The sequence below is a fragment of the Thalassophryne amazonica genome, chromosome 17, assembly GCF_902500255.1.
Source record: "Thalassophryne amazonica chromosome 17, fThaAma1.1, whole genome shotgun sequence".
Taxonomy (NCBI): Eukaryota; Metazoa; Chordata; class Actinopteri; order Batrachoidiformes; family Batrachoididae; genus Thalassophryne; species Thalassophryne amazonica.
The window spans coordinates 17,062,912-17,075,245 of NC_047119.1; the positions used below are offsets into that span (position 1 = coordinate 17,062,912).

The 12,334-nt window shown below is 38.2% G+C and overlaps 1 protein-coding gene across 1 annotated transcript in view; it reads left to right on the plus strand.

The window, feature by feature from the left end:
* Positions 1 to 10,221, plus strand: part of LOC117530054 (lipoxygenase homology domain-containing protein 1-like) — a 138,566-nt gene extending 128,345 nt beyond the window's left edge. Inside the window, 2 exon segments of the mRNA XM_034192988.1 lie at positions 5,826 to 5,981; positions 9,552 to 10,221. Of these exon segments, the coding sequence (XP_034048879.1) occupies positions 5,826 to 5,981; positions 9,552 to 10,032 (637 nt within the window). The 3' untranslated portion in view covers positions 10,033 to 10,221.
* The last annotated feature ends 2,113 nt before the right edge of the window (positions 10,222 to 12,334 follow it).

Consider the following 12,334-nt stretch of genomic DNA (forward strand, 5'->3'; position numbering starts at 1 on the left):
TTCAGCATCTCCTGGAAGAACAAATCTCAAAATTAGTGGATATTTAAATGATCCTCTATTCAACCTTTTATTTGACCTGTCAATGATGATGTTGAAATAACAGAATATTACATGGAAGTAGGACCTGGAATGATTTTCCTTTTAATTGTAAACCAAATTATGCATCAACTCAGAACAATTAAACTACATGAAATTTATGAAGACTGAAAAGACTGTTATAGCATTTCAAAAACCACAGCTAAAGCTTGTAGAATATTTGAAAAATCATGGTAAAATATCAATAATATACCTTATAGTAAAAAAGTCACATATTCTTGTGTAAATCCATGCAGCCTAAAGCCATTCAAAGCCACAGTCTTTTTTTTTTAACAATGAAAGAAAGTCTAGATTCGTGAAAAAAAAGTCACATAATCTTGTCTAAAATCCTGATTGAACAGCAGAATGTTTATTTTCCAGGGGGAGAAAAATTCTTACCGTGTTTCCTGATGGCACGCTTCACTTTTCCCGTTTCTTTTATCTTTCAGGTGTGTTGATGAAGCCAGCGACGATTCCACGGATTCTTGAATTTTTCAAACACTCTTTCTCGCCACCTTCTCTATGTGCGACGTCGGTCCGTGACACAGACATGCTGTACAAATCTTTTAAAAACTTGAAAGCTCTAAAAGTTTGGACTGTCCACATGTTAAGTTTAGCTTAAGCGGCGCAAAGGAGCCACACAGCGTCGCCGCAGCAACTAACCAGTCCTGCTTTACGACAACTGTCGTAACAGCTACACTGAGTGGCACATTTCCTCCGCGAAACTCTGTGGAAACTGATTTGTATTTGTAACACACAGATCAGTGTCCGCGGACTTATAAAACTTACACGATGTCGTTAAAAAAAAAAAAAAAAATCGAACGCTTTGCGATAAGCATTTTAAAAACTCAGTGATGATCACGACTAAAGAGTACATCACTAACGCGGGGTTTTCACAGCCCTGGATGTTAATGCTGTTGTCCGTGTGCAGCGGTTTAAGTACAGCCTGATCAGATCGTCTCACAGTGCGCCTTTTTTTTTTTTTGTTTGGAGCCGGAAGTTGAAAATCACATGATGCGTTACGTCACACTTAATCGGATAGCGGTTTGATTGTTTACATTAATTGCAAAAATAAGTCTGACAATTTAGGTCATTCTATTCTGTATTCAGAGTCTACATGGCCCATGCCCGAATTTCCCAGCCCATCTGCCCGAATTTGAGCATTTTGCCGAGCCCGGGGAAGGCGGTTGCTTCCCCACCTCCTACGGATATATATATATATATATATATATATATATATATATATATATATATATATATGTGTGTGTGTGTGTGTGTGGTGTTAGAAAAGTATCTGACTTTTGGCAGGGGGAAAAAACTGTCATACCTGGAGCGTTGGAAACACGATCACCCTCAAAGTAGTCTCCTTCGGACTCCACACACTTCTCCCAGCGGTGCCGCCATTGTTGGAAGCATTCAGAGAAAGCTTCTTCTGAAATGGAGTTGAGCTCGGCTGTCGTTGCAGTCATAATGTCCCCTCTTGTCTGAAATAGCATTCCTTTCAATGGCCTCTTGAGTTTGGGGAACAGCCAGAAGTCGCAAGGGGCCATATCAGGAGAGTAAGGAGCCTGTTGAACCACAGGAATCTGGTGTTTCGTCAAAAAAGTCTGAATCAAGTTCGAGGAATGTGCTGGAGCATTCTCGTGATGGAGGCGCCAATTTCCTGTGGCCCACAACTCCGGTCTCTTGCGCCGCACAGCATCACGTAGGTGCCAGAGGACATCCATGTAGTACTCTTTGGTGATTGTTTGACCCTTTGGTGCGTACTCGTGGTGTACCACACCGCGGGAGTCAAAGAAAACACTCAGCATCACTTTGACGCTGCTGTGCACTTTACGGACCTTCTCTGGTCTTGGTAGCGTGGAATGCTCCCACTGTGACGACTGGGATTTGGCTTCCGGGTCGTACCCGTACACCCAGGTCTCGTCACCAGTGATTATGGTGTTCATGAAGTCGGGGTCACTCTTTGTGGAGTCCAGCATGTCCTGTGAGACTTCAACACGAAGTTGTTTTTGCTCCGCCGTCAGCTTCGGCACCAATTTCGTCGCCACGCTCTTCATAGCCAAATCTTTGGTCACAATGGAATGTACCGAATTAGTGCTGATGGCCACCTCTGTCGCAATTTCTCGGATAGTCAGACGACGGTCCCGCATCACCACAGCGTGCACTTTGGAAATGACCAGGTCATTACGGCATGTTGATGGCCGACCCGAGCGCGGCTCGCTCTCCACCGTTGTGCGGCCGCCTTTAAACCGGTTGTACCACTCCTTAATCCGTGTGATGCTCATAACATCGTCATCGAACGCCGTCTGAATCTTCCGAATGGTTTCCACCTGGCTATTGCCCAGTTTCTGGCAAAATTTGATGCAATAGCGCTGCTCCAGTCGTTCCGTCATTTTCCTTATAATGAAAAACCGCCGAGAGAACTACACACAACCTCAGAGCACAACACAAAACTTCACACAAAGGCAAATGACGCAATCGATTGGCGGGAAAAAATTCACGCATGCGCACAAAGGTTCAAGGTTGGCTCATGCGCTTGATTAAAATCCATCAGGTTTTTGCAAATAATCGGATACTTATATATATATATATATATATATATATATATATATATATATATATATATATATATATATATATATAATGAAAATAAAAAGAATACAAATCTCATCTATATATGTTTAAAGGTTGGACTCAGATTACTCCTTATACCAATAAATGCTGTTTCTGAAGTTTTTTTAAAGAAACATTTATTTGCATTTTGTTAGGCCTGGGCGATTTGGCCTAAAAATAAAATTTCAGATTTTTTCAGAAAAAAAAAATCGATTTTCGATTTTTTTTCCGATCCCCCCCCACTTTTTAAAAGAAAACATTTAGGACAAATGACAGCGATACCTTAAAACAAGTTTTGCTTTGAAAAAGTTTAAAAACACATTAATATTTGATGGACATATCATTTGCTCTCCTCTTCTTTAAAAATGACACACTGTACCTTTAATCCAGTCAGACAGGCAGAGTTTTTCTGTCATGTTGACAGTTTAGTTTTTTCTTTTTAACATTTCTGAGTGGGATTGCATACTTTTTTAAAACAATATAACCCCTAATTGTCTTGTTTGTACAAGAGCTAAACCTGGACTGATTTGATTGTCAAATCAGAATCAAATTTATTGCAAAGTAAGTTCTCACATACAAGTAATTTGATCTGGCGTCATTGGTGCAGAAACAATAATAAAAAAAGAAGACAGTTCTGTAAGAAGTAAATTTGCTCTCATAAAGATGAAATCCTGGATGGAAAAACTTTCTGAATCAGTTTTTCACACTTTACTGTTTCACTGAATTGTGTGCTTCACTGCTTTTTTTTTTCACTCTAACACCATTTTTGCGGCGTATTTGAGCAAACTTTGGAAACATGAAAGCTTTCATCTGTAAAATAAAGCCTTAATAGCTACGCAGGTAGAAGAAGCTGTTTTTGTTCTTTCACTCTGAGCTGCAGCGCTGTGACTCGAGCAGAGCAGCAGTCCGATCAGCACAAACAGACTCTCTGGATTAAACAAAAATACAACAGCACTACGCCGTTGTTCCATTGTCTGGGGAGAACCGTGTCTTTAGACAAACTTTGCAGCATCCAGTCACTTGTCCCACGTCTGTCACAGCAATCTCAAACCACTGATGAAACTCGCTCTCCGTTAGCGGTTAGCCATGTTTGTTATTGTGTGAAGGAAACGGGACGGGGAGGGGGAGGGGGCTACGGAACGTCCTGGGGACAAAAATGTGCGCCGCTGCAAGAGGAGGAAAAAAAAAAAGAATTTTTTATTTTTAAAATCGTCCGCAACAAATAATGCGAATTAATCGATATTATCGATATATCGCCCAGGCCTACATTGAGTTCATGGGCGCAATTTGGTGGGGGATGGGGGGAACATGTCCCCCCCCCACCTTTTCAACCAGGAGGGACAGAATATGGTATGCCCCCCCCCCCACCTTCTGACATATAAGTGTGTACTTGAAACATGCTATGCCAGTCTTATGTGCAAACCATGTCAGAATAGTATCTTTGTTTCTGCAAGTTTGTATTTTTAGCAGCATTGACTTGTTTACACCTGTTTCTTGTTTGTCACATTCGGAATTTTCTGGGACTGCATTTGCCCAGATTTGAAACCAAAAATAGTTGCCTCCAGGGACTAGTGTCTACACATAAGTATCAATGGACCATATGCTAATTTACTAAATTCTGAAAGTTAGAAAAGGAAATCAGAAAAGCTATCTGGGACCTCAGAAAGCCCATCTGCAATTATTGCTTGATCTCCAAAATCAGTCTATGCAAGCGAAATTATGTTCAGTATGAGTGTCGTCATTAGTGCCAATTCGAAAATTAAATTCATCGTAAGTAATTTATCCTAAAATTATGATCTGTTGTTTTTTCAAACTTAATGCAAAAACAAATCTTGAGAAAAAATACGGTATGCGATAGTTAATAATTATTAAGAGCCTGTTCTTTCATATTTATGAATACATTTTACCACATTGCAGTTGCTTTTTTAATGAAAACTCAACCTATCATTCTTTTTGAGTTCTACACATGTGGTGATACCTTATTTACACCAGGATGTTAATAAAATCAATGCTGGCTATTCTCAGAATAAAGTACTTATATCCACAGTTTCAAATTGCATAAGTCAAATGGTGTCCACTTTATGGTCTTCTCAAAACATTAAAATTACTGTTCTGGATGCTCAGAATGCATCTGAGCTTATCTAGAAACCGTTGGCTTCTGGGGGCCTAAAGCAGCCCCCAGACCCCCGCCCTATACGGGGGGGTCTGCGAGCCTCACATTTTGTCCCCCCCCCCATTTATAGTTCTAAATTGCACTCTTGATTGAGTTTAATGTAATTCAGTAATAAATTATATAAATACATTCATTCATACCCCTAAATATGACAGTGTTCTTGATGGCATTAGTTCTAGCTACAGGCAGCGTAAATTTCCCCTCTCAGCATGTCTAGTTCTGTATGATTTTCTGAACTAAAAGAAAAATTCCTAAACAAAATGTAGCGGGATGAAAGGTCCTGGGTCCTGATTGAAAAGACGTTCCCGCTAGCTTGGCTAACGGGGAATTCCCCTTTGGTTGACCTGGTAGAGGAATGGTCTTTAGCACGAGCCATCCGGGTTAGATCCCACCGCCGTCCCGGCCACAAAGGTCCTGCGGTCACAAAAATATAAGGTAACTTATTGACAATAATATTTCTGGCAAAAATGATCAGTGAATATAAAAGTCTGTCTTTGACTAACAGACAGTTTAATTTTTTACGCTTTGTGATGATATTTGTTCTATAACTGCACTTAAGTGCTATACAAGCAGCCCTATTTTGAATAATCTGTAATTTATTTATCATTTCTCCAGTAGCAAATCTGGACTGTTGCCCAAACTACTGGGCAACAGTCCAGATATACTAATAGTAGTGCGTTAATAGCGTAATTCTTTGTAGTACAACTTAGAAACCTTGCATGTCTTCTCATAATTGATATACCCCTGCCCATTTTTACAAAAATATTATTTCTATGTTTTTTCCATGATAATTTTGAATCTACCACTACACCCAGCAGCTTGGTCTCATGCACTTGATTTATTATCATATTATTAATCTTAATGTTTAATATGGGGTCTTTCATAACAACACAACTGGACGCCATATGGAGGCCTTTTGAGATAAAGATAAAAGCTTTCACTTTTATTTTTCTTATTTTAGGGGAAATGTTGACAGGTTTGAGTTTTCCTCCAAAAACCTGGGTGACATTGTTGGTATCTGCCTGGGTCACACACCGAAGGATGGCAAGAAGGTGAAGGGGAGTGTTTACTGGCTTGTGGAGGAGATTGTAATCACAGAAAGGGAGCTTGGCAACAAGTAAGACATTGTTCAAAGCGCTAATTCACTTTGTTCACAAGTTGTCATATTAAAAAAATGTTAGCAATGAAACCTGTGAGAGGGTTCTGCTCACATTTGACCATTGCTTTGTTGTCAAGATATACTGGTACCACTTTACAGTAAGGCTATAAATATCTGATTACTAAACAAAGCTAAGACTTAAACCACCGTTAGTTAATGCTTAGCATTTCATTAAATCATAATAACACCATCAAACAAGAGAGATCCAAGATTTCTGACATCTGCCAATGACTGACGAGGACTCACAATTAATGGTGAAAATCCTCTAAGTAGTTTTGACGTAATCCTTAAAATCAGACAGAGTGAAGTGTACAAATCGAAATCCTGATCCAGAACCCGGATTCAGATCACCTCCAAAGTTAAATGGAGTCTTCCATGGCCTAGTATCTATCAGTGTTGAAAATTTTGTCAAAATCCTTGCAATAGTTTTGATGTAGTCCTGCTAAAGACAGAAAAATAAATACATAAATGCCAATGATTTTATTACATCCTTGGTGGATGTAAAAATGATTACAAAACAAAGGTAGTTAACGTAACACCATTAATAAATGATTACTAAATACAGTTAATGCATAATTCACTATTAGTTTGTGCTTATTACTGCCTTAACCACCATGAATGAATACCTTTAATAAATGATTATTAAACCATTAACTCTTCATGCTTATTACCGTTTTAACTAAAAGGAACACCATAAATAAATTTTTATTGAACACTCTAAACTCTTAATTGGTCGATAGTTAATGCTAGTTATTGCATTAACAAATGTAAATTAACACCGTTAATGCTTAATTCACTTTTAGTTTGTGGTTATTGCTGCCTTAACCACCATGAATACCTTTAATAAATTATTATTAAACAGTTAACTCTTAATTTGTCAATAGTTAATGCTTATTATTGCATTAACAAATGTAAATTAATATATCCTTCTTATAAAGTGGTACTGAAATATATATACTGAAAAAAAAAGATGTGGTGAGATGCAAACACCAAACAAAAGATTAAAAAACAACTCAAAACATTAAATAAACAAGACCAACCACAGATTTCTGACGTCCACCAATCCGGATCCGAATCATCTTCAAAATTCAATGGAGTCTTCCATGGCCTAATATCTATCTGTGATGAAAATTTCGGCAAAATCTGTGCAGTAGTTTTGATGTAATCTTGCTAAAGACAGAGGAATAAATATATAAATGCTGATGATTTTTTTACATCCTTGGTGGATGTAAAAATAATTACTAAACAACAGTAGTTAAAGTAACGCCATTAATAAATGATTACTAAACACCGTTAATGCTTAATTCACTTTTAGATTGTGCTTATTGCTGCCTTAACCACCATGAATACCTTTAATAAATTATTATTAAACAGTTAATTCTTAATTTGTCAAGAGTTAATGCTTATTATTGCATTAACAAATGTAAATTAATATATCCTTCTTATAAAGTGATACTGAAATATATATATATTGAAAAATAAGATGTGATGAGATGCAAACACCAAACAAGATTAAAAACCAACTCAAAACATTAAATAAACAAGAGTAATCACAGATTTCTGACGTCCGCCAATCTGGAGCCGAGTCTTCCATGGCCTAATATCTATCTGTGATGAAAAGTTCATCAATGTCAGTGCAGTAGTTTTGACATAATCTTTCAAAGCCTATAAAAAGTGAAATCTTGATCCAGAATCCAGATCTGGATCACCTCCAAAATTGAATGGAGTATTCCACGGCCTAATACGTATCTGTGGTGAAACTTTCGTCAAAATCTGTGCAGTCATTTTGATGTAATCCTGATAAGAGACAGACACACAAATACATTTTATTACATCCTTGGTGGACATAATAACGCTAAAACTCTACTCTATCTCTTTGGGCACATTGGTGTTTCCACCAACCATTTCATATCAATGGTGTATCAGTCATAGAAGTTAATCCCCCGTCACTTTGATTACCGTGGACGTGGTGGACAATAAAGTTCCTACAAATGTAGTAATATCCTCAGCAATACATGTTGTGAGGAATCATAAAATGCAAAAATACATTCAGTACTGTCAAATGTCAATAGTCGATACAATGGAGACATGCACATCCAAAACACATAAAGAGGCGTGCAGGACCAAAAAAAATATCACAGAGAAAAAAACAAATGATCCGCACAGCCACAGCACTCCCAGACAAAAAAAAAATTTTATTTAACAGAAAATAAATGTAACGTTTCGGGCAGACGCCCTTTGTCAGACAGCATGTTCCATATCACACACCTGTTTAAATATAGACATGATTGCCCACAGCTGAAGACTAATCAAACAAATTAAAAACATCTGATCCTATTATCTGATGCAAACATCCTCACAAATTAATAAGAGCAATCAGATAAATAAACGCCAAAGCTGACAAAGACATCAAACAAAAGGAAACAGACAAAGACACTAACGCAGAACACATGTTAATAAAATAGAATACAGAACAGTACAAAATAACCAAAATAATGGCAAAAGTACAAACCAGACAACCAATACATCATAAAACTACTTCATGGTTAAAAAAAAAATTACAAAAACGGTCTCAGATCGAAATCCTCATTTAAACCCCTGGGTGTACTAAGAGTATAAATCCAAAAGGCTTCTCTTTTCAAAAGCAAATTAAGATCTCCACCATGATTATTAAGTTGTACATCCTCAATGCCCAAGTATCTGAGTGAACTCACAGTATGATTTTTCACATAAAAATGCACAGCCACAGGACTTTTGTTATCATGATTACGAATTTTGGATCCATGCTTGTAATCATGATAAAAGTCCTGAGGATTTTGATCTGAGACCGTTTTTTTTTTTTTAAACCATAAAATAGTTTTATGATGTATTGGTTGTCTGGTTTGTACTTTTGCCATTATTTTTGTTATTTTGTACTGTTTTGTATTCTGTTTTAGTAACATGTGTTCTGCATTAGTGTCTTTGTTTCCTTTTGTTTGATGTCTTTGTCGGCTTTGGCGTTTATTTATCTGATTGCTCTTATTAATTTGTGAGGATGTTTGCATCAGATAATAGGATCAGATGTTTTTAATTTGTTTGATTAGTCTTCAGCTGTGGGCAATCAGGTCAATATTTAGACAGATGTGTGATATGGAACATGCTGTCTGACGAAGGGCGTCTGCCCAAAACGTTACATTTATTTTCTGTTACATAATTTTTGTTTTTTTTTTTGTCTGGGAGTGCTGTGGCTGCGGAAATGTTAATAGTCGGAAATACATAGTTTGTAGTTCATTTAGAATTCTAGCGCAGGTTCCTTAATATACAAATTAATACATGTGGATTTCCTTTTCAGCAATATTTTTTTCTCTCATACAATGCAACTGAAGCATGCAGCGGCTTGATTGCTAACAATATTTTAATATGACTACGTTTTAAAAATGTGAACTTGTCCTTTCATATTTACAATCAACATATACAGCAATGCCTTCATAAGTCATAATGTATACTGGAGTTTTACCGGCGGATACTTGTCTCTCAAAATAACTGCAGGTACGTCTTCAGCTGTAATGCACTCATCGCTCTGTCCCCAAAGAGGGATGAATTCCTGACCTTCGAGTGCACAAAGGCCATTGAGAGCTTTGCCAGTAAAGCTCGAAGTTTGGTGCCCGTCAAGTACGAGATCATCATTATAACAGGTGATGAGAAGGGTGCAGGCACAGACGCCAACGTTTTCATCACCGTATACGGCTCCAATGGAGATTCGGGCCGCCGCCAGCTGAGGCAAAGGTTTCGTAATCTGTTTGAACGTGAGCAGACGGATCGTTTCCTCCTGGAAATGCTGGATATGGGAGACCTGCAGAAGGTTCGGGTGGAGCACGACAACACGGGTATCAACCCTGGCTGGCTGCTGAACCGTGTGGAAGTCACCAATACAGCCAATGGCGTCACCACAATTTTCCTGTGCTGGAAATGGCTGGACACCAAGAAGGCTGATGGGAAGACTGTCAGGGTTCTGTACCCAAAATGTTAAAAAAAAACAACAAAAAACTGCTTTCTAAATTCCCCACACCCACGAGAGAAGACTGACCAAAGAGATTGTAGCATTATTTTTTTACAACTCAGGAATTGAGACTCATTTTTGCATTGCAATGTTGTTTTTTAATGCTCTTATTTTGTACTAGTCAGGTTCATAAGTATTTGGACAGTGGTGCAATTTGTGTCGTTGTGCCTCTAGACCTCCACAAGTTTGCTGAAATTATACAATCAAGATCTGATTTTACCCCTGTGACAGACTGGCGTGCTGTCCAGGGTGTACCCGCCTCACGCCCAATGGCTGCTGGGATAGGCTCCAACCCCCCGTGACATCTGCTTTTAATTTACTTTCAACTTTAATTGAAAGGGTATAACAAAAATATCACGTTAAACGTTTAGGAATTGTGACCGTTTTCATACATAGTGCTCCATTTTCAGAGCACATATGCAGTGTTGCCACAATTACTTTGAAAAGTTACTTTATTAGTTACTTTTGACAGTTACATACAGTTTATACAGTTACTTAATTAGCAGCTGCAGACAACTTGTTGGCAGCTGCTGAATGTAACTAATAGTTACTAGTAATCTAACTTGGTTATTTTTAAGGTTGAGTACTTAAAATACTTATGTACTAAAAGTACTTAAGAAAAGTAACTATTGGTTACACTGTGGTACACTATGTTACAAACAGGAAGTGCCACATTTTGAGTCCACAATGAAACATAGCCAGACAATATACTGGCCTCTCTCTCCTAGCCTGTGATTGGTTGGCGGCCGAGACGCTGACGTCAGCCTCACTTTGATGGGGCGCGAGCGCTACTCTGCTATTGGTTGTTTGGGATTGGGAAATATCACTCCAAAATGGAGGCCAGTATCCGGTCCAATTCATAGCTGGACCAGTTGTCGGGCTAAGTGAAACAGGAAATGTCAAATGTTGAAAACTTCCTGGAGCTACAGCAGAGGATATTTACCTGTTTTTCATTAAGATGTTTTGCACTGCTGTTTATCCTCTGTAAGGTTTTAGTGTAACTTTTTGTTTGTCTCAATTTTTTTTTAAAGAAAATTTTAAAAAAGAGAAAGAGGAGATATGTGAATGGAGGAGATCTTGCGGGAATTCAGTACACAGTCACACTGAACCAGGAAATGCCAAATGTTGAGTTGACACTGAATCTGGAATGTGGCATGAGAGGCAGCACGCACATTGACAGCACATGAGGTCAGTCAGTGATTATTTAGTGTGTAAATTGCATGACGTTTTTTAGCCATGCTAATGCTGCCCAGAAGCATTTCCTGAAAATAAAGTAAATTCCTAAATTCCTTATGCTGAAGAGGACATGCCCTTGAAATGGGTGTTTCAACAAGACAATGACCCCAAGCACACTAGTAAACGAGCAAAATCTTGGTTCCAAACTAACAAAATTAATGCCTCGCAGATGTAAAGAAATCATGAAAAACTGTGGTTATACAACTAAATACTAGTTTAGTGATTCACAGGATTGCTAAAAAAGCAGTTTGAACATAATAGTTTTGAGTTTGTAGCGTCAACAGCAGATGCCACTATTATTGTGAACACCCCCCCTTTTTTAATATCCCAATTTCATAGCCATAGGAGTGTGCATATCATGAATGCTTGGTCTTGTTGGATTTGTGAGAATCTACTGGTACCTTGTTTCCCATGTAACAATAAGAAACATACTCAAAACCTGGATTAATCTTTTCAGTCACATAACACTACTATTATTCTGAACACTACTGTATCTTGTCAACGGTTGGGCGAATAAGGTAAGACATATTTATCTGCCCAACGGTTGGGCGTATAGCCTTTGCCTTTCCACATAGTTAGGTTCATAAGTATTTGGACATCAACGCAAGCTGCCGTTTTCCCTCTGTACTCTGTTGTAATGGTGGTTCATGTGTCTATGATGGGTTTGCATAACATTACTTTAAGCAGCCAATCACCAGCATTCTTGAATCTTAGTTCAAGCCTGCTTGTGTGCTTACATGGTATTTCAGTTGATGAGATTTACAGACTGAATTTTTCAGTACTTAACTCATGATTGAGCATTTCATTCTACGAGGTCTGTCCGTAAAGTATCGTACCTTTTTATTTTTTTCAAAAACTATATGGATTTCATTCATATGTTTTTACGTCAGACATGCTTGAACCCTCGTGCGCATGCATGAGTTTTTCCACGCCTGTCGGTGACGTCATTCCAGCTCTCCACAAGTTCATGTCCAGCTCTCCACAAGTTCTTTTATACTCACTGGGCTGGTAAGCACTGAAAGCCGAGATAGACATG